Genomic DNA, 22,200 nt, shown 5'->3' on the forward strand with positions numbered 1-22,200 from the left:
GTTTGGTATAAAGAATATACTAGGATTATAAAATGAGTTGGGTGAGTGACCTCTATGTTTTCTGGAATAATTTGCATGAAATATCATATACATATTATTTAAACATTTAAAAGTGTCAGTCTTTGAATGCCTTAGGACTCTTTTATTTAGATTAGGTTAGGCTTTGACCCTGAGGTGATGTGTGAGTTTCATTATACAATTCAAAACAGAGGACTTTGGTGATTTTAGGGCCATTTTTTATATGCCCAGGATTTCTGTGATAGCAGCAATAAATGCATATTTTTTTCTATTGTGGTGTGGTATTGTGTATAGATATGAAGCTTTTAACCCATGTCTGTCTTTGTTTCATTAAGTGTTCTTCAAGTTAGTGGAAGTTAAAGGAATTTTAAGGGCATGGAGTTAAACCTACAGATACTTTGGAATTAAGTTGTGTAACTTCATAGTGTTTTTGTAACTTTTTAAAATGTATTCATTTGTAATGCTACTGTGACTAACATTCATTGGGGATCAGACAACAAAACAAGTCTTCAACATCTACATAACTTATGAGAGGGTTATTGGTACTTAATGAAATTCTATCTTTAAATGGATGCATTCCTAGAAACATATAAACTACCACAACTGAACCAGGAAGAAATAGAAAGCCTGAACAGACCCATAACCAGTAAGGAGATTGAAACAGTCATTAAAAATCTCCAAACAAACAAATTCTATCTTTAAAAGAAGTAGGCATTCCTTAAGGGAAAGGTGCTATGCAATTGAGAATTTTGATTAGTTTTATTGCTTTATTGTGATTCATCATAGACTGATTTCTTTGTAAAATATTGTTCTACTTTGATTTCAGAATTCTTTGTTACATCACTGAATAATGGATGAAGCTGAGAGAGAAAAAGAGAAGAGGTATGAATTCATAACCGACTGATATTTCTGTCAAAGCCCTCTCCCCTGTCTTTTGTTTCTGTTTCACATCTTGTAAAATCCTGCTTCCTTTGGGAAGCCTGACTCAGGGAAATTTGGTCTCTCCAGTGGGTTTTCGATAACTCCTAGTTCCAACTCAGTTATAAAACTTAGTGTGTTGACTATGTACATGACAGCCTCCCTCATCAAACTGTGTCTTCCATGACTTACACAGTGGCTGCTCAGAGCTGACACTAAATAAGTGCTTTACAGTCCCTTCCCTGATAGGGTTAGAAGTCTGTTTTGGGGCCGTGGTTTGCTTAGAGCTTAAATTCATGTATGTTTGAAAAGATAAATAACCTTATTTTTCCAGTTCTAGCATCTAAAGTAAATTCCTGAATGGGAAGCAATCAGAGAGGGAGAGAAACTATGAGAAGCCATTAACTCTGGGAAATAAACTGAGGGTTGCTGAAGGGGAGGTGGGTGGGGGGGATGGGGTAACTGGCTGATGGGCCTTAAGGAGCACGTATGATATGATATGCACCAGGTGTTATACGCAACTGATGGATTATTGAACTCTACATCTGAAACTAGTGATGTACTATATGTTGCTTATTAAATCTAAATTTTAGAAAGATGTTAGTTATAAAAATAAATTCTAGTGCACTGATGGAAAAGTTTTTGTCCAGATTTTTTAGTATGATCTGTTTTTCAAAGGTAAAAAAAGCAAAAAGCTCTCAATTAGCATTTTATTCCCCAGCCTTCTCTTTCAGATGAAGCAATGGCTTTGCAAGAGCCTCTTGAGTAATTATATATAATTTAGAAAGAATTTTCTTTAATCAGAAGTACTCTTGTAAAAGCAGGTAAGAATATATGGTGGAACAAATATCCACCATTTAATTCAAATTCTTCTGGATTTAATTTATTTTATATAATTCTTAGGTTACTGTGCTAGACACTGTGCTGGGTTTTGCTATGGAAGACACTGAAACAGATGTGGTCCCTACCCTCGAGGACCTCACAGTCTAAGGGAGATGAGATTGGCTTTCATTTCCTCATTCTTTTTTCATTGCCTCATTTTAATATTGACAGCTATTTTTGTCCTGTGATAGATCAAGGATCTGGGGGGTTTTTTTTGCTCAAAGTTTGACATTACCAACTCCCTTTCTCTGTTCTTATTTCTTCTCCATGCATTGTTTCATCATCTGAATCCATCACCTACCCTTACTGTTAACAACGCTGATTGTTTTTTGTCACTTAGGGATGTACCTGATATAACTGAAAATAAGAAGAAGGACCGGTTCCATGCCTTCTTCACGGAACTACGTGCCATGATTCAAGCTCATGGTTACCCTGTAAAAGGAGACAGATCTAAGACATCACAGAGGACGACTGCTGCTTCACAGGAGAAGGAAGGTTTGATCTGGGCACCCCAACCCATCCTTTCAGGTTTTTGATTAGCCATATGGAAAATTGGTTGTGGGTGAGAAACACTTAGTCTCTCTCTCCAAAGTTTGTTTATAGTCAATGTTGAAAATATTGTTAAGGTTCATGCAAAAGTGGAACAAGGAAATGAGAATTAATAGAAGAATACTGGTTAGGGAGCCTGGGTGGCTCAGTTGGTTAAGCAACGGCCTTTGACTCAGGTCCTGATCCTGGAATCCTGGGATCAAGTCCCGTACTGGGCTCCCTGCTCAGCAGGAAGTCTGCTTCTCCTTCTGACCCTCCCCGCTCTCTGGCTCTCTCTCTCTCTCTCATTCTCTTTCAAATAAATAAATAAAATCTTTAAAAAAGAAGAATACTAGGCAATAATAATGCAGATTTCTTTATCCTAGGCGCTTGAGGCATGTGGTAAATGTTGCAAAGAGAAACATGGCCCTGAGGGTGTAAAATGGTACCTATAATACTTAAGTAGGCTTAATTCAAAACATCTGAACAGGTTATACCCATTTGCATGTAATCATGCTGTAAAAATCTGTTCCTTAAAAAAATATTTTCTTGACCCCATGATACTTCTATTACTCTGTTTCTGTGGCCTCTTCACAGCACAGTTGCTTGCAAGGCCTGTCAAGGCTCTGTCCCCACATCGTCATCCCTCATTCTTTCCTCATTCCACTTCACTGAGGTCACACTGCTTGTTGCTCCAGCATGTCAAGTAGTCGGCACTTTTCTAAGGGGAACATGAGAAAGTTTAAAGCAGGAGAGGGTATGTGTTCTGTAAAGAATACCAGTGACCTTCACATCCCTGAATTATTTGGTCCTTAACTCTCCACATCTTTCTTGGCCCTTTAAAAACATCGGACGGGTGACCACTCCTTTCTTCTTGAAGTATTTTTCTCTTGGATTCCAGAATAACACACTCACCTGGTTTCTCTCTTAGCTCATTGGCCGTTCCTTTGCTTTTTCCCCTTAATGTCTACCTTTCCACTTTCCCTTTCAACCTCTGGACACTGGTGCGCCCCAGAGCTCAGTTGTTGGACCTTTTTTCTCCTCTAGATACACTCATTTCCTGGGTGATCTCATCCAGTCACTTAACTTGATGTGCTACCTGGATGTCAGTGACCCCTGCTTATTAAGTCCATCTTTACCCTTGACCTACATGAGCTGCATACTTGAGAACTGTACTCATTATTAAATCAGCAAGAGTTTCCTATGTGACTTCTTCTCTTGGATATCTAATAGAAAAATTAACATGGCAATAAAGGAACTCTTGGTCCCTCTCCACTCCATTGCCTGTCACCTCCACCCCCCACCTAGTTTTCCTTATTCCAGTAACTGATACCACCAGTCATTCTTCCAGCTTCCCAGGCTAAAAATATATAAATTATCCTTGTGTTCTCCATTTCTTTCACCTCCTCATCCAGTTCATGGCAAGCCCTTTTGGTTTGGCCTCTAAAATAGATCTCAAATCCATTCACTTCTCCCCATTTCTATAACTTTGGTATACCAACTGAAACCAGGCCACCAGCATCTGTTACTTTTGTAGACGCCTCCTAGGTATATTCTGCTTTCATTCTTTCTCCCCAATTTGATCTATTTTGCATAAGCAGCCATAGTGGTCTTTTATTTTTTATTTTATTCTTTCTTTATTTTTTAAAAGATTTTGTTTATTTATTTGAGAGAGAGAGAAAAAGAGAATGAGAGAGAGAGTATGAGAGAGGGTAGGGTCAGAGGGAGAAGCAGACTCCCTGCTGAGCAGGGAGTCCAGTATGGGACCTAAGTTAGGATCATGACCTAAGTTGAAGGCAGTTGCTTAACCAACTGAGCCACCCAGGTGCCCCTATTTAATTTTTTAAAAAGATTTTATTTATTTATTTGACAGAGTAAGAGGGAGGGGTAGCACAAGCAGGGGGAGTGGCAGGCAGAGGTATAGGGGAGCCTGATGAGGGACTGGATCCCAGGACCCTGGGATCATGATCTGAGCCCAAGGCAGATGCTTAACTGACGGAACCACCCATAGTGTGCCCCCATAGTGATCTTTTAAAAAACATGTCATTCTAAAGGCACCAGGGTGGCTCAGTTGGTTAAGTGTCTGACTCTTGATTTTGGCTCAGATCATGATCTCAGGGTTGTGAGATCCAGCTCTGCACTGGGTATGGAGTCTGCTTAATGTTCTCTCTCTCTTTCTCTTTCCCTATGCACCTCCCCCCAAAACACATATCACTCTTCTGCTTAAAAGTATCTCATATTCCACTTAGAATAATGCTAACTCATTGACATATAACCTACATGATCTGGCCCTGCCTGTCTTTCAGATTTCATTTCCTACTACTCTATCCCTTGTTCACCCTATTGTAGCCACTCTGGCCTCTTGTTTGTAGTTTAAGCAGGCCAAATTATTTTCTGCTGTGCTTGACACTTACTGCTTTCTCTGCTCAAGATGCTTTGCTACCAGGTTTTCCTGTGACTGTCTTCCTGTCATTCTTGTCCATGTGTTCATTACCTACCTACGCCCTCCATTCTGTAAGATACAAAAGGATAGTCACGTTTCTTGTCTTGTTCATACTATAAACTGAGTCTCTAGAACAGAATAGCATATACGTAGTTGGAGCTCAGTAAATATTAGTTAAATAATGGGGCACCTGTGTTGTGCAGCTGGTTAAGGATCCATCTTTTGGTTTTGGCTCAGATTGTAGATCTCAGGGTCATGAGATCAAGCCCTGTTTCAGGCTCCGTGCTCTGTGCAGTGTTTGCTTGAGTTTCCTTCTCCTTCTCCTTCTGCTCCTACATTTGTGTTCTCTCTCTCTCTCTCTCTCTGTGTGTGTCAAATAAATCTTTTAAAAAATTAGTTACATAAATGAATGAATGAGATTTAGTTTAATAAGAATTACCAAGTCACTATTATGAGTTAAGTATTATGCTAGATACTGGGGTTTTCATGAAGAATTGGATATGGTCCCTATCCTATAAGCCAAACAAGAATAAATTTGTGAATAATAGTAATATAAAAAATTCTTTATGGTTGATTGATAAAATACATTGGTCTTATTTTCTTGGAAATATGTAGACTCTCTTTAGTCTTATCTATTTCTTTGGAGGGAGTGTAAGGGATGAAAATCACTAGGTAAAGTTGAAAGTCAGTGGGGAAATGACTTCAGCAGTCAGGTGGGGGGGGGCATGTCATGGATTGTTTCCTGAGCTTGAGTAGCTGTACCAGAATTGAGTTTCCAGGCTGGAACAGTGGTCAGAAACACTGGCCTTGAAGCATTTGTGCAGTTGGTGTGGTTTATTTTTGTATTCTGTCATTTCCCAGGCAGTTACACACCTGCTTTTCATTCCCTCTTTAGTGAGGGTTCTGAAACTTTTCTGCTCATGCTTGGTCTCCTTCTTATCCAAATCTACTGATAGGAAAGGATCTGAGATTTATACCCACTGAAAAAAACAAGCTCTGCTCTCGGAATTATCCTTGTCAGGGGACAGAACATTTTTTAAAGGGATCAAAGTTGTATGCCATGGGTCTCTGTTTTGTGAGGAGCAGAAACTAAGTTATTGACGTGTATTAAAATAACTGGAGATTGGAGGTCTGTGTCAGGAAAATCCCTGTGTTAGTGCAGTTAGTGGAGTGGGTGGAATTAGAGAAGGTAATGTGGGGAGATGTTGATAGCAAATGTTCTGAGTGAGCACAGTAGCAGAAACTGTTCATTGGGAAAACCAGAGGAACTTGAAGAATGAAGAAAGATGGACGAGAGATAGAACTTTGTTAACAGCTTTGAAGAGATATGAGATAGGGCTTAAAGATATTCTAGTTAGGTATCTTGAGCTGCTTAGAGCCCTTGACACAGTGTGTACTTTCTCTGACATATTATGATTACTAGCTTTGGTTGAATGCGGAAGACGTAAAGAAGTCGAGAAAAGAAAAGAACTACAGGTTGAAAATCAGTTTTTGGAGAGGTGTGTACAGTGGAAATTGAGTTGGATGATCTTCAAGGTCTTTTTAAATTTGGAACACTTCTCTGTTTATGATCATTTATAAGCAATTAGTTAGTCCACATCAGCTCCTTCATTAGCAGTCAGCATTTTCTCATGAGAGTCTTTTCTATAAAATTAATTAGAACTTTGAAAAATCTAATACCCATAGCTAATCATTTTAATGTGACAGTTTTCTATCTTTTCTTTGTTTTTCTAAAAAGGCAAAGTCAATCCAGAAACCTCCAGAGAGCAATCCAATTGGATTCCATTTCATAGCTATGAAGACTTCAAGTGTAAGACACTACAAGTAAGAGGGGATTTGTTCTTGGATTACCTCATATGCTAGAATATGTTCAATAGAAGATAAAGAACAGTGTTTTTCACAGTGTGGCTAAGAGACCATGCATATCAGGATTACCCAGAGAGCTTGGTAAAATTCCAGATTCCTGGGACCCACCTTAAATTGTCTGAGTCAGAATCTCAATTCTGGTAGGGCTAGGAGCCTGCATTTCTAGCAGGCTCTCCAGATGCTGCATATGCCAACTGATTTTTGAAAAACTCATCTTGAGTGACAACAAATACGAATAAGTCTTTGTTAGGGGCAAATTAAGTAATATCTAGTAGGTCCCTCAACATAGATTGTTAGCCTCTAAAAAACACCTTCAAGTCTTACCTTTTCCCCTCCAGGACCTGATGTGTTTATGGTTTCTATCTCCAAGGAAACTGGTTAGCTTCACTGAGTTCAAAACCCACAAACTAAAGCCTGAATGACCATGGTCTTTTGAGACAGACAGATACAGTTATGAATCATGTCTTTGTCATTTACTTGCTCTGTATCCTTGAGAGAGTTACTGCCTCTGAGCCTTGATCTTTTTCTCTGTAAAATGGGTAATAAAAATTTTCTTTCTCTGGGTTGTGAGAATAAAGTGGATAGGTGTAAAATGTCTAGGGTCTTCCTCACTCCCTTCTCCATGTCGTTCAGTTTCCTGTGTTTTCCATCCCTGTTTCTCTCTCTGTTGTGGTCTGAGTCATTTCTTCAGCTGTTTTCTCTCCAGCTATGTTCTAGCATAGTGAATTTTTATTTTTGATGATAATATTGTTTCTAGACATTTTATTTATTTTTCACATCTGCCTGGTCAGTTTTGAGTCTTTTGTTCCTTCATCATATTTTCAAATTTGTTATTTATTTAAGCCATTTAAGCAAATTTATTTTATATTCTATCTTCAATAATTCCATTATCTACTGTTCCTGAATCTGATTCTGCATTTTATTATTTGTACTGCCCCTTGTTTGTGATGTTTCATTTCTTCCTCTGTTTGTTATTGATATCTTATTATAAACTCATGATATTTGGAACTTTATCCACAAGAATTATTTGAGCCCTGGTTTTAGGATGATTCTCTAGAGATTTTTTCAGTTTCTTTTTACTAGATGTCTGGGGTCAGGAACACCTTAAACTGAATAATGGGCTTGGGCTGTGCAAGTCTACATAGGCAGTTCATGAATTCCAGCTCCAAATCTCTGTGAGTGTGGGTTTCTGTTTAACAATTCTCGGAAGAGACTAATTTTAGTTTTCCCTCTCTAACCAGAGCCGAAACTGAGGCATACATGTGCATTCACAGTCTTTCTTGGATGGATAAGGTCTCAGCCTGCTGAGAGTGTTACCCTTTGGGAAGCCAGGTTTTATGCAGAAGTCTCTGATTTCACTTCCCACCTTGTGTAGCCTGGGTTTGCTTTCTCTCCCCCAAACTCTATGCCATCAGTGTTGTGCAGATATTTCCAAGGCAAATACAGGCTCTAGTATCCCCCTGCCTTTTAAATCCCATGTTGTAGTCATTTCTGATACCAGATTGTTTGTTTTACTTTACAATAAGCTTGGTATCTTTTTGAAATATAACTTTTTATATACTTTATTCATCATTTATGTGTTCTCTACCAGGAGGCATTTGTTTGGATATCAAATCCATTATATAGCAGGAAAATAATGGCAATATCCATATTTATAAGTAGATGACTAAACTATTCACAAATAAAAATGCCCTGCAAAATATTCTTAGCATTTTTGAAATTAATTTTGAATTAAATGTGAAACAACCTACATACGGAAATGAGTCTTCATAGCTTGTGTTGGAGAGTTTTCTGTTAATTGGGTATACATTAAAATTTGTTTGTCTAAGTGACACATCATTTGATAAACATATCATGCTTAAGGTTAAGTAGATTCTGTGTAGGAGGCAGAATAATGGAATTTTAATTAAGTCTGTGCCTGCTTTATTGATATTTAAGGACCACAATACATTTTCAGTGTGCTATTGTAATTATTTATGCATTTTGAAATAAAACTATCATTTTATTATTGTTCCACTATTTAATTACATTATTATTCTCTCTTCATTAGTCATTAGATGGCTTTATGATAATACTGAGCACAGATGGAGTGATAATTTTTGTCGCTGAAAACATCACTTGTCTCCTTGGCCATTTACCAGTAAGTTTTTCCAGTTTGGGGGAAAGGATCATTCTGGTTTATTATTTAGAGGTTCATCATTTGTTTTCAGGAGCATACAAGTCATCAGAGATGTTATCTCAATGTTGTCAAAACATGCACTTCTTTTATTGTCATCTTCATTGGTTTCAGTTTTAAATCCATAATAAAAAATTCTAATATGTGGTAATTCAATACTCTGTGTGTGTGTGTGTGTGTGTGTGTGTGTGTGTGGTTTCTAAAGATTTTATTTATTTATTTGAGAGAGAGACAGTGAGAGAGAGCATGAGTGAAGAGAAGGTCAGATGGAGAAGCAGACTCCCTGTGGAGCTGGGAGCCCTATGTAGGACTTGATCCCGGAACTCCAGGATCATGACCTGAGCCCAAGGCAGTCGTCCAACCAACTGAGCCACCCAGGCGTCCCTGTGTGTGGTTTCTAAACTGCCCTGAAGGTAATCTCCAAAGAATGATGTGCTTTTTGAAATGGCAGTCTCCTCAGAATCAGTGGATAGCTGCCAAGGTGACTGCTTTGCAAGGCAGCCCTCACTGTGATGGATGTGTTTGATTCTGTACATTTCTTTAAAGTCCACTATATACAGATTAAACAATGAATGTCATGATTTGTTCATGCTGGCTCATGGCATCTATTCCCAGATATGATTTGCTTTTTTTCTTTATATTGGAGAACAAATTACAATCTTATTTAAAAAATATAGAAGTGATGACATAGTTTAGCTGGAGACATCTACCCATGAGTTGTAGTTATGGTCTATGGTGTCCAAAAAGGTCACTCGGTCATTATACCCCTCTTCAGGAAAGCTTTCTCTCTCTTCATAGGACTGTTGACTTAGAATATGTGATTTCCAAAAAATTTTCAGGACCTTCAGGTTGCACATCTAACAAATATGCCACTTAAATATGAAACTACTACATTCCTTCTCATTCCATTAATGTATATGTGTGAAGGGAAGATATCTAGAATACGTCCTCCTCCACTCCTGAAATCTCTGTCATCTGGCTAGTTCTGTCAGTCATATTTGGATTGTTGCTTTCATTGTATATTTCTCATTCCACAGAGTTGTCTAAAGAACTTGACAAACCTTGACCCAGAGATCTATATAGTACTTGAGTTTGAAACATGTAGATTAATAGTTTTGTTACATTATTCTTTAGTTAAGTTAGAAGTGGAAGATGAGAAGTTTATTCAACCAGTTATGCTATTCCAGCCAGCATGTTCCATGACGTGGCTAGAATCATAGACGTTTGTTTTGTTTCTACTCTTTTCTCTTTATTTACAGATAGTATGATACATAACTTTAGTTCTCATTCTTTTTCCTTTTTTTAGAAAACATTTTACATGTTCAAATTCAGCTTCTATTTGTAGGATGCCAAAAGAGCTGAATAAAATGCTAGAGATTTTCATTGAATTGGACTTATAGAAGAAGAATGGTCTTATTAAATCTATATTAAAAGAAAGAATGTATGAGTATGATATATGACAGGTTAAGTTTTGTTATAGTGAAGACCAGAAAGCTTCCCAAATTCTCGTATTAGATATTACTTAAACCAACTTGGTCATTGAGTGAGACTGGTAAATTTTTCCTATTAAATGAGGGTTTTGCACAGTGATGGTCTTAGTTGTATTATCCTTGTTTCTTCATGTAATTTGGCTCAGAGTTTCCATGCAAGGGAATCTTTTACCTTTCAGCATTTTAGGTAATACACACACAGGGCCTCACCCTAAGGTAGAGGGGTCTGGGATATGGGGTGGAATGACTAATCTTAAACCATGGAGTTGATTACCTGAAATGGGTATACTTAACAATAAAGCTATGGCTACTAGGTCTGTACATAAACATTAAATGAGAATGAAGTTATATAGCCTTGCTGAAAAAGACTAGCTGAGGCATAATTTCACACCTTCCCTCATTAAATCCTAAATCTTCTTAATTTGTAACAATACACAATCTTTTTCCAGGCTTTGATTAAAAATTTCATTTTTTATGTCACTTATCTTATATTAATATAGAGACAAAACAATTTCTAGAGTATTTTCCTGGCCCTGGGAATCTACAGTTTCATTAAATATCAAGATACCTCTGTCTCTTGAGCAACTCTAAACTGATAGCATGGTGGATGGAAAGAACTTTGTCTTTGAAGTCAGATAATCAGGAGATTAAAATTTGGCTCAGTCACTCACTAGCTACATGGATTTTAGTTTCTCATCTGTAAATGTGGAAAGAAATACTACCTAGAGAGTGACTGGAGGTGGGCTATTACAGATGTGGGGTTAGTAAAGACCTGCCTTATCAGGTGATGTTTCAACAGAAGCCTGAATGCAGTATGTGAGTCATGCAGATAACCAGAGCAAGTGTGTTCCAGGCAGAAGCAAAAGCAAGTCAGGAAGCACTAAAGCACAAATGTGCTTGATGTGGAAAAGTACAGTAGAGGAGCCACTGTGACTGGAGCACCGTGAGCAAAAGGAAAAATACTAGGAGGTGATGAGAACAGAGCAGCAACAAAGGTCCCTTGTTTAGGGTTATTGTAATGACTGTGAGTTTTCCTCTGAGATGGGAGAAAGCCATTGTGGGGATTGGAGCAGATGAGGGAAATTATCCGAAATTTTTGGGGCATCACTCTGGCTCTTATGTTAAGAATAGGTAATGGGTTGTTTGTATTGTTTCTTAAATCCCACATATGAGCAAAGGAAAAAAAAAAAGAGAGAGAGAGACAAAGCAAGAAACAGACACTTAACTAAAGAGAACAAACTGATGGTAACCAGAGGGGGGGGTGGGGGGGTGAAATGGGTGATGGGAATTAAAGAGTTCTCTTGTTGTGAGGAGCACAGGTGTTGTATGGAAGTGGTGAATCACTATATCGTACACCTGAAACTAGTATGGCCCTGTATGTTAACTTTACTGGAACTAAAAAAAAAAAAAAAAAAGAGTAGGCTATGGGAGCAGGCATGAAAGGTAGAGAGTCCATTTGGAAAGCTATCACAACAGTCCAGGCAATTAGATGGTTGGATGTTGAAGTCATCAGTGTTTTGTAGGTAAAATAAGTTTTGCTGATGGATTAGATGGGGGTGCGACAAAAAGATGTGAGGAGTCCAAGGTATGGTGTTGTAACACACACAATTATGACCAAAATGATGGCTTATTATCATCATCATGGTATTAAATTTATATCTGAAATATGCCATCATATTTTTCCAATCATTAATTTTCCTTGACAGTGTTTTCCTTTGGAAAGACTTGCAGTCACTTATAGTACTAGTACTTCCAAGCAGCCTGCCCTTCTACTCACCTTACTTCATCACTCCCCCGCCAAGAAAAAATTAAAACTGGGAATTTACATGTAGTTGTTCTTTTACAATTTTTAAACAAATGAAACTTTTCAACACACATTTCCTCATGGAAAGAGTTTCTCAGCATTGAGTTTTTAAGAAACTTTATCAGGTTTTGAATATAGGTATATGGTTAGTTCATGATAATTTTGATGAGTTTTGCTCTGTTCTCCCTGCAGAGCTTATAGTATAGTAGAGAATTATCAGTGATGAGTCTTGTTTGATTCAAAATGCAATCTGAATTTCATGCAGAGGCTCTTCTCCTTCCCTGTGCCCTATACAGTTGAACAGTTTTCTAATGCTTGTTTAATGTGAATGTCTGTGCCAACAAAAAGATATTTCTTGCCTGGATTTTCAGTAAATGTCATGAAGCGGAGTAAATTCTTTTACTTTTTTTTGACATGATTGAGGCCCACCATACTAATATTCATGGGACAACTAATGGGTATTTGCACACTTGACTTTTGAGAAACCTCCTTAACTTTTCACGGGTATTTATCCTTGCTTCATTAAGCTTTGAGTGCCTTGATCTTTCTACCTTGTGTAGTAAGAAGAGCAAATCCCAAAGATTTACAAAAATAACATGGTGTTGATAATGTTTTCAGATTTCTGCCCTTTAACTATGGAGCAGGACCACTGGAATGATTGTTACATTCACTTTTTTAGTTGGTGGTCAGTTATAAGGCATTAATTGTCACTATCACGTTCCTCAAAGAATGTGGTTAATTAATAAGAAACTAATTGCCAGTATTTCCATCCAAGGGAATGTACACTATCACAAGACTGCTCACTTTGAATTCTTTTATTCAGTGCTGTCCTTTATTCTACTAATGAAAGAACTGGTGAGCCATGGCACTTTGTACCTCTTGTTATAGTTTTGTTGTATAGTTAGTATCATCGTTTTGTGTCTGTCTCATCTGCCTTACTGAACTGTGTATTCATTAAAATTAGAATTCATGTCAGGATCATCAATTTTAACCCATGTAAGTACTCAGTAAAAAAAAAAGAAATTGATAAATTACTTCCTGGAGAATGTTCACAGGGTAGAAACTGGCCCAGTAGCAAGTCAGCTACTCCTGATATCAATTGGACTTGAGGAAGCTATGGTGTAGTGGAGGAACAATGGATATAGAATTAGCTGGGTGGACTTGGGTATGAATATTATCTCTGAACTTCTGATGTCTCATTAATTGGACAAGCCTTAGTTTCCTCTTAAACAAAATAGGGGACAATTCTTCCTCTCACAGGGCATTATGTGAGCTAGTTTGTGTGAATATACCTAGCACAGTGTCAGGCATAGAGCTGTTGTTAATTATGTGTTAGACAAACGAATGAATGAGTGGTCTCCACTGACCAGAGGTAACTTGATTTGGTTCCTGAAGTTTATTTTATAACTAAACCAATGAAGGAATTTTTACTGAAAAAGTTAGGTTTAATGAAAAATATCTCTATTCTGGGAAGTAAATTTCTTATTGGGTGACTTCCATTGTCAAAATTTATTGCCTGCTAATTCATAATGTTTTGTTTGCTAAATTAAGGTAATATTTCTGTCCTGAATTGAGCCATGCTTTTTCTTGATTGAGATAGGATCCATCTGCTAATTTGAGCATTGGCTAACTCATAGGCTGGCTTCTACAAATGGGCCATAAAAACATATTTCTGAATTTTGACTGTATATTATTAATATTAATCAGTTCAAAATTACTTGAATTTGTGGTTCATCACCCAAAATCATTATTCAGCTACAAAGAATACTTTGTTTTTTATTTTGTTCCTATCACATTAAAAACTCATTACTTAACTTAATGCCTAATATTCAATTTATCCATGTGTCACCATGTTTCAGCTACATGGTACAGCATTATTCATTCATTTAACCAACATTTATTGAGTGCTCATGTGTGTCAAGCTATGCTCTAGGTGTTGAGGATGTAACAGTGAGTAAGACAGCCAAGGTCTCTGTTCTAATGCAATTTACATTTTACTGAGGGAGGCATAATAAACACAAAAACATACACTATAATGTCAGGTAGTGATGATTATGCTATGAAAAAAAAAACAGGAAGAAAATATCAGGAAATTGGTGCCATTTAAAATAATTTTGAGTAGAGAGTTGAAGTAAGGGAAAGCATCATTATAAATATTTGGGAAAAAATGTTTCACATTGACCTAAGAGCAAGTTTAAGGGCTCCTATTTGGAGTATTTCGAAAAGAACAAGTACTTTGGCTTTTACTTTGAATAACTTGGGTAGCTGGGGAAAATGTTAAGTAGAAGAATAACTTGACCTGACTTATGTTTTAAATGAAACACTGTAGCTGCTCTGTGAAGAACAGAGTGGGAGCTGAGGTGTGGCAAAAATAGATGTAGGGAGACCAGTTAAGTCTGTTTGTGGTAATCCAATCTAGAGATAATGGCTTAGCTCATGTGATGAAAAGTGGACGGATTCTGCCTGTATTTTGCCTGTGTTACCAACAGAGTTTGCTGATAGACTGGGTTTGGGGTTTAAGAGGAAATAGGCAAGTCAAAGACAAACATGTGGGTAAATGGTGGTGCCTTTTACTGAAATGCAGATGAATGAGGGAGGATCATGTTTTGTGAGGGAAAAGATCCAGATATGGTGTTTTGGATATCTTAAAATTGAAATCCTATTAGACATCTAAGATATCTAGAAGAGTTTAGAGAGAAGTCTGGGCCAGAGGTGGGAAGATAGGTGGTATTTAATGAGCTAGAACTGGAAGAGCCCACCCAGGGAGGCAGTACAATGAAAGAGGTCCAGTGACATGGCTCTAGGCACTCTGATGCCAAGTAGTCAGAGAAATCTCCAGCAAAGAAAACTGTGAAGGTGTAACCTTTGAAGCAGAAGGATATCCATATTTATATGGCATCCTGGAAACCAAGTAAATGAAGAGTTTCCAGAAGAAGAAGGGATTTGTTGAATCAGATGCTGCGATGTCAGGCAAGATGAGAGTTGAGAATTGATCATTGGATTCGGCAGTGTGGAGCTCACTGGTGACCTTGACAAAGTTGAAGTGGTTAGGTAAAAATAGTGATTAATATGGTTTCAAGGGAGAGTGAGAGCTGAAGAAATGAGAGGCAGCAAGTATAGTTTTTTTTCAAAGATTTTTTTTTTTCTAAAGTAGACCAGAGAAGTGCTGGGGGAGAGAGTGTAAGGCCAAAGAAGGTTTTGGATTTTAGAAATTTTGTGTTGTTTTTGTTTTTAAGATGACTGATATTATAACATCTCTGATAAAGCATTTGCATGCTATGGGAAAGTCCTGGTAGAGAGGGAAAGCTTGACATTGTGGGGAACAAGGGGAAATTTCTGGAATGATGTCCTTGACTAGTTGAGAAAGGATGAGGGGCAGTGCACTAGTCTTCATTGGATGCTTAGTCATTGGAATAGGAGAAAAAGTAGGTTTCTAGCCACAGGAACAGAAAGGTTGGTAAATCTGATAGCAGGAAGATACTGATGTTTATTTTACCCTTTGCTTTTAATTACAATAAGAAATGAGATCCCCAGCTGAATATGAGGAGGATGGGGGAGGGTTGGAGGTTTGAAGAAGGAGGAAAAGGCAAGTCATGGTCACAATGAATAGTAGACAATTTCCAGGCAGATCTGAGTGACCATTTAAAATAACATACAGTATGGTTATGAACTTTTCTCCATAGATAATGCAGTTGCTTGGGTGAAGTTATAAGGTAGATGAAAAGTTGAAATAAACTAGAGTTGGGGTTTTCCCAGGCAGATATATCAGAAAGAGAGAGAACATGGAAGTCATTATAGTGATCCACCAAGGAATCTGAGCTGGGTAAGGAGGGATGTGACAATTTGCAAGAGATAATGTCCAGTGAAAATGTGATGGGAATTGCCTGGACTGGAGGTCTCAGTGTGTGGAATACTTGTTGAAGTTGTGGGGTATTTACATGAGTACACTGGAAAGGTAGGGGGTAATGGTCATGGAATGGGATAATGTGAACTGAGACAAGTATAAGTATAATAGGTACGACCACAAGATGGCTGAGAGGGAGCAGATGATAAGCTTACTGGAGGTAAGGAGGTAGAGGAAGTGACCAGTAGTAGCACATATAACAAAATGTATTTTCTTTCTTTCTCAAGAATGAGATTATAGGTAAAAAGTTATTAAGTCTCCTGCCTGATCATGAGAAAAATGAAGTCTACCGAAAGATTGCTCTCAAACTTCCTTTGTCAAACTCAGGTACAGATTGTTATTTCTCAGTTGTAAGTTCTTAGATTTTAAGAGACCAGTAACAGTCACTCAGAGGAGTAATAAAAATGAAAACATTAGGGCCAATATAGTTGCTGATTATATATTAACTTAATATGATTTCACAAATTATATTTTCAGTATTAAAAAATTTCTCCTCCATTAAATCTTGCTCTTTATCATGAGCCCTGATTATTTCAGCTTTTGTATAAGTGCATTAGTGTTATATAAATAATGTTCTAGCTGGTATTCCACTCTACGGATACAGCGTAGACAGTTATGCAAATGCTACTGCTCCTAGAAAGAAATTAATATTTTTGTAAAATCTGTTCTACGTAAGACAATAGTCCTATGAAATAATCCTGCCAAATATGGTAATGTACAATTGTAAACTTGTTTTATATTTGTTTTTTTTTCCTTAGTGGGAAAACATATTGATTTTTGCTGTCATTTAAAGAGAGGAAATGTTGAACATGATAGTGCACCTACTTATGAATATGTGAAACTCATCCTAACTGTACAAGATATTTTAAATGGTAAGCAGTTAAGTTTTTATCTGATCTAAATGAAATTAATGGGTTACCTAGCCCATCATTGCTAACATAAACACACTTCTACTGTTGATTCTTTCACATTCTCTGATATTCCTATGAGCACAGGTTTTAGTTATAGACAATCAGATTTTTAAAAAAAGAAGCCCATGATTTAAAAAAAAAAAAGGCAGAGTAGACAATAACGGTGCAGACATTAATAGATTACTAAGAAAAGGACCAAAGGAAAGCTCTGATTAAAAAGAAAGAGTAAGGTGATTATTCCAAAGGATCTCATTGTTTTAAAAATGGACCTGATAATATGAGCACCTTGCTTTTAACTGTCTCTGATCTTTATCTCTGAGACCAGAATTTGGGATAGATAGCTTAGATACTTACCTGACACTAATCAGAAAATACACGATATTATATTTAAAATATGTTTAGTTATATTTAATGATTTCCTTAGTTCCTTGTTCATTAAAATAACTTTCATTTTTGCTATTGCAGTTATGAATAGATAGAAAATTTGTGCCAGAAGACACTGCTACTAAATCAGTACCCCAAAATCCTTGGGCTTTTAGTGTTAATTGTTCAGGCTCTTTGAATCTGAGCAGAGTGCAGTGTTACTGTGAAACAGTGCAGTGAACTGTGCAGTGAAAGGAAAGGGGGTTTTAGGAGATGATGAGGACTTGAAACAGAAATATATAATACTGTCCAGTACAATGGAGCAGCTTACTTATGAGAGTTGTAATTACTGTTTTATTTCTCTGAGGAAAGTAGAAAAGAGAGGGAAATAGGGGAAATTCTTGAAAATGGAAAACTTTTTTAACAGAAATATCTAATGTATATTATAAAATTCTAATCCTTGTTGAATTCCTTATATTCTTAAAAAGTATATTACGTATTCAATTAAAAAGTATATTACTTTTTTTTAATGTTTTAATTAATTTTTTATCTTTTATAAACATATATTTTTATCCCCAGGGGTACAGGTCTGTGAATCATCAGGTTTACATATTCAATTCAATTAATAGTGAAATTTACAAGGTAGGACCACATGGTAACATTGTGGACTGAGGTAACAAGAATGACTCTTTCCTTCTATAAAAACAAGGAAACCGTTTTTAAAACATAACCAAAGAAGTTTGATGCATAGCTAAGCTTAAAGAAAGGGAGGTTCATGGGTGCTAGAAATTATAGGATAAAGTACAAGACTCTCATGGTAACAGGAGGCCTAGGTGATGGCCTAGGTGGGCTGTAAATCATATGTGGGCTCCATTGGCTGGGGTCTACAGTTCTAATAGTCATTCAAGGACCAACACATAAAACCTCGAGACTTTGAATGGTCAGAAAATTGTGTCCACTGGTCAAAAGGAAGAAAATGTTTGCCATCTCCCTCAGAATTTGAATGAAAAAAAATGTGTCATTTATAAGAAATCAAAACCCAAATCTGTGTTGCATGGATATGGGATGTAAATTTACAAATTTTAAGGTTTCGGGAACTGTAGGTGAAGAAATGAATATAAATACTGATTTTGGGCCACTAAAAACATCTAGGTCTTGAACCAGAGGTAAATGGCCCAACAAATATGTAAAAAGGTGCTTAAATTCACTAGTAAGTAAAGAATGAAAAATTTAAAAACCAGTGAGATAGCACTGTACACCCATCAGAATGACCACAATCAGGAAGTGTGAATAATAAGCAAATATTGCTGAGGAGGTAAGAATTAAAACACTAATACAGCATTGAGAAAAATGTAAACTCATGGTACATTCCTGAAACACAGGGTGAACTTAAATTGTTAATTATCCAATGACTCGGCAATCCCCATCACTGGACGGAAATATACCAGAGGCGAACTTGCAGAGATCTGTGTCGAAGGGGACATATACAATGAATGTCATATAGTTGTTTGTGGTAAGGAGGGAGTTGGAGATAGCATAATTAGGGAAATAGACAAGTAAAATATGGGAGATATAAAATATGGAAAATTTTGAAAGCAATGACCTGTAGATATACATACTACAACATGGTTGAATCTTAAAACCATATTTTTTTGAAACCATATTGAAAAATGTAAGAAACTGAATGAGCTAAATTTCTTTTGGAGACTACAACATCCAACCACAGAATAAGAACACAAGGCTGAATATCACCCTGAAGTCAACAGCAGTCATTTCTCAGTAGTGACTTCATGTTTTGGTGGAGACCTGGGTGAGGAGGGTAGCTGGTACAGAAGGACGGTGGGAAAAATCTGAGACTCAGAATTCTTAAAATTGTCAATGGGCTGGCACATAGCCCACTGATGTGGCAGTTGTTCATCTTGTGTAGCCAGTCGGCCTTTCCATTTGATTGTCACATGTGTGTCTCTGTCTCCCTTAGAACCTTTGATGCTCTTCAGCAGCTTCTTCCCCAGCCATGCCTATGCTGAGTCATCTCCTACATATCTTCCTCTGGAGGATCGTTTTTATCTGGTGGGGTCTATCTTTCTCTTCAGGGCTCAGACCCTACGGGTGAGTATGTTGTGTGTGTGCCTTCCCTACTGTGGCCTTGTGAGCTTCTTTTGAAAGGCCATATCCCCTTTGGTCCCTCAGCTACTGGACTGTGTTGCTGAGGAAACCCATGTGTGCAGGGGGTTGTGCTAAGTAAGATATGTGATTGAGGAAATATCAGCTTCAGAGTTTCAGAAGGTGAATGTGTCAGTGGAGATCTCAACACACCCAAAAGAGATGCATATTCAGTCATTTACAAGTGGTTTGCTGTGATATGAAAGCGTTATATGGGGACTGAGGGTGGGTCATATGAAAAGAAACTATTTTAGGAGGTGGACAAAGGAAGTTTTCTGTCACAAAGTGAATTTTGAGGCAGCTGTCCCCACTGCTGACCGCCATTACTCACTTAGTGTTGTGCTAATATAGCACTCCCAGATTCTGTCTCTAAAAACAAAAATCAGTATTTGGAATTCATTGGATAGATTGAAGTTCATTGAACTTATTCACTAAGTAACATATTAAGTAAGAACCTATGATGTGTCATTTGCTATGCTAGGTCGGGGAGTAATATTAGGGGAAATAGACAATAGGCAAGTAATATTGAAAAGTCCCACAGGGATGATAAAACAGTCATATGCTAAGGACTGGGAATAGGGAGTTTGGACACAGTGGACATTGAAGGTCTTTGTCTGACGACCTGTCTTTTGAACTGAGACCCACAATGATGATGTTGACCCAGCAAAGAAAGGAAGGCAATAGAAGTATAGGGTTCAGCAGTTGTAAAAGTACTGAGGTAGTAACTAGCTTGGAGGGTTCCAAGGAAAAAATACCATTATGTGACTAGAAGCAGGTGAAAGTGGGAAGGAGTAGTAGAAGTAGTAGGAGGTAGACAGAGGCCAGGTTATGGAGAACTTTGAGAACCATGATCATGAGTTTAAGTTTTACTCAAGTGCAGTGGAAAGCAGGATGACATGATCTGATTTCATTGTTTTTGTTTTTAAAAGATTAGGCTGGCTGCTGGGTGGGAAATGGAACCTGGGGGAACAAGAGCTTAGGCAAGAGGGGTGCGATAAGGGGAGATGGGGCTTGGGCTAGGATTGGAGTGATGAGGGTTAGGGTTAGAAGTTATACAGATTAGAAGTAGACAGATTTGGGTCATCACTGGCAGACAGGGCATGAAGTCCTTGCTGATGTGATGAAAGTGGGTGGGAGAAGAGAGAAAAATGACTCCTAGCTTTATTGTCTGAGCAGCTCAGTGAATGGAAGTGCCATTAACTGACTTGAGCAATTCGGGGACACTATGAATTGGATAGGGCGATATGGGAGTGGAGGGTGCAAATCAAGAGCCACGTGAACTGTGACGTACAGCACATCCAACTGCCTTGCGAGGGAGGCCTCTGGATCCAGGCCAGCTTCAGAACCTCATCCAAGCCACTTACGTCTTGCAGCTTCAGTTTCTTTTTCTATAAATGGTGAGACTAGAACCTTCATTGAGGATTGTCTTGAAGAGTGAATAAGATGGCACCTTATGCATGGTAAGCACTTGGGAAAGAGGTTGCAGAGAGGAAAAGTAAATAATCATCTGTATCATTATTATTGTGATCATCAGTATTGAGAGAGGGCAAAAGACCTGCTTTACTTTTCCTCTCTAGTTTAGAATGCCAACTTTAGCTGACCACATTTCGGAAACCCGTTAAGGACCCCTTTACATTCAGTTGTATAGCAGTGATGTGTATCATCATTTTTCCAGATTTAAGACCATGAGAAAAGTGGCAGAGAGAAAAAGCAATTGAAGGAAATTGCTTGGTCTGATTGCCCCAGTCATTATGTATCTCTGGCAGCTTTCTGGGATTTTAGTTCTCATATCTGCCACAGAGAAGCAGGCATCCCATTTCGGGGGTCATCTCCAAATCTACTTCCTCCTCTGAGAAAAAAATCTCATTTGGCACACTTCCCTCACCCTCATCCCCCCCATGAAACAAGGATCCCTATTTGGGATCTATTGTATTTTCCTCTGGGTTTCTAGGATATTTGTTCCATATTGGTGGTCACTTTGGAGAACAAATCTTGTGAGAACAGAGGACTTTTTGAAGGAAGACTTTTCACAGTGTGATTCTGCAGTGCAGTGGGTAGAGCAGTGAACTGGGGACAAGTGTGAGATGGATCTACTTTGATCTTGAATCTACTAGCTGTGCATTTCAGGCTAGATCATTACATCTCTATAATCCTCAGTGTTCACATCTGTAAAATCAAGTGACTTTTTCACATTGCTATGCAGATTAGCTGTGATACTGGTTATGAGATTGCTTTCAAATTTACTACATGCTATATAAACGTGTTGGTATTTTTACTATATAAGTACATTTTAAGTATCTAAAATGCTAGTTTTTCTGCAGGAACTTTTCACTGTAAAGAAAGCTGAGGAAGAGGTTCTGCTGATACAAGACTCCGATGAGGAAGCTGTATCTCCAGAGCACAGGTGAGAGGCTAATGTTAAAGTAAGTGAGGGAGACCTCGGGTACACTTTTATTAAACAAAACTGAAATGAGAGAAATAGTATCTACAAATATTTTTCCCATTAAAATGAAAAAAACAAGCAATTGAATCCAGAAGAGCAATCTACTAGGCTGAATTCCTTTGTGCAGCTAATATAAATATTACTTCTCCAGGAGAAACTACATTTAAAATGTAAACTACATTTAAAAGTAGTACTTGATTACTTCTTTTCCTTGAAATACTTTTAAATGGTGGAACAGCAGGTTCACATTGTGGCAACTGCTATTAGGTGTCCCTTTTTTGGTGAATATAA

At 37.7% G+C, this 22,200-nt stretch overlaps 1 protein-coding gene across 1 annotated transcript in view; it reads left to right on the forward strand.

The window, feature by feature from the left end:
- The first annotated feature begins 1,678 nt into the window (after positions 1-1,678).
- PASD1 (PAS domain containing repressor 1) overlaps positions 1,679-22,200 on the forward strand; it is a 61,566-nt gene continuing 41,044 nt past the window's right edge. Inside the window, exons 1-8 of the mRNA XM_059156856.1 lie at positions 1,679-1,701; positions 2,159-2,313; positions 6,528-6,613; positions 8,706-8,795; positions 16,257-16,365; positions 16,788-16,901; positions 19,282-19,412; positions 21,788-21,870. Of these exons, the coding sequence (XP_059012839.1) occupies positions 1,679-1,701; positions 2,159-2,313; positions 6,528-6,613; positions 8,706-8,795; positions 16,257-16,365; positions 16,788-16,901; positions 19,282-19,412; positions 21,788-21,870 (791 nt within the window). The remainder of the gene's footprint in view (positions 1,702-2,158; positions 2,314-6,527; positions 6,614-8,705; positions 8,796-16,256; positions 16,366-16,787; positions 16,902-19,281; positions 19,413-21,787; positions 21,871-22,200) is intronic.

The sequence above is a fragment of the Mustela lutreola genome, chromosome X (genome assembly GCF_030435805.1).
Source record: "Mustela lutreola isolate mMusLut2 chromosome X, mMusLut2.pri, whole genome shotgun sequence".
NCBI classification, from domain to species: domain Eukaryota; kingdom Metazoa; phylum Chordata; class Mammalia; order Carnivora; family Mustelidae; genus Mustela; species Mustela lutreola.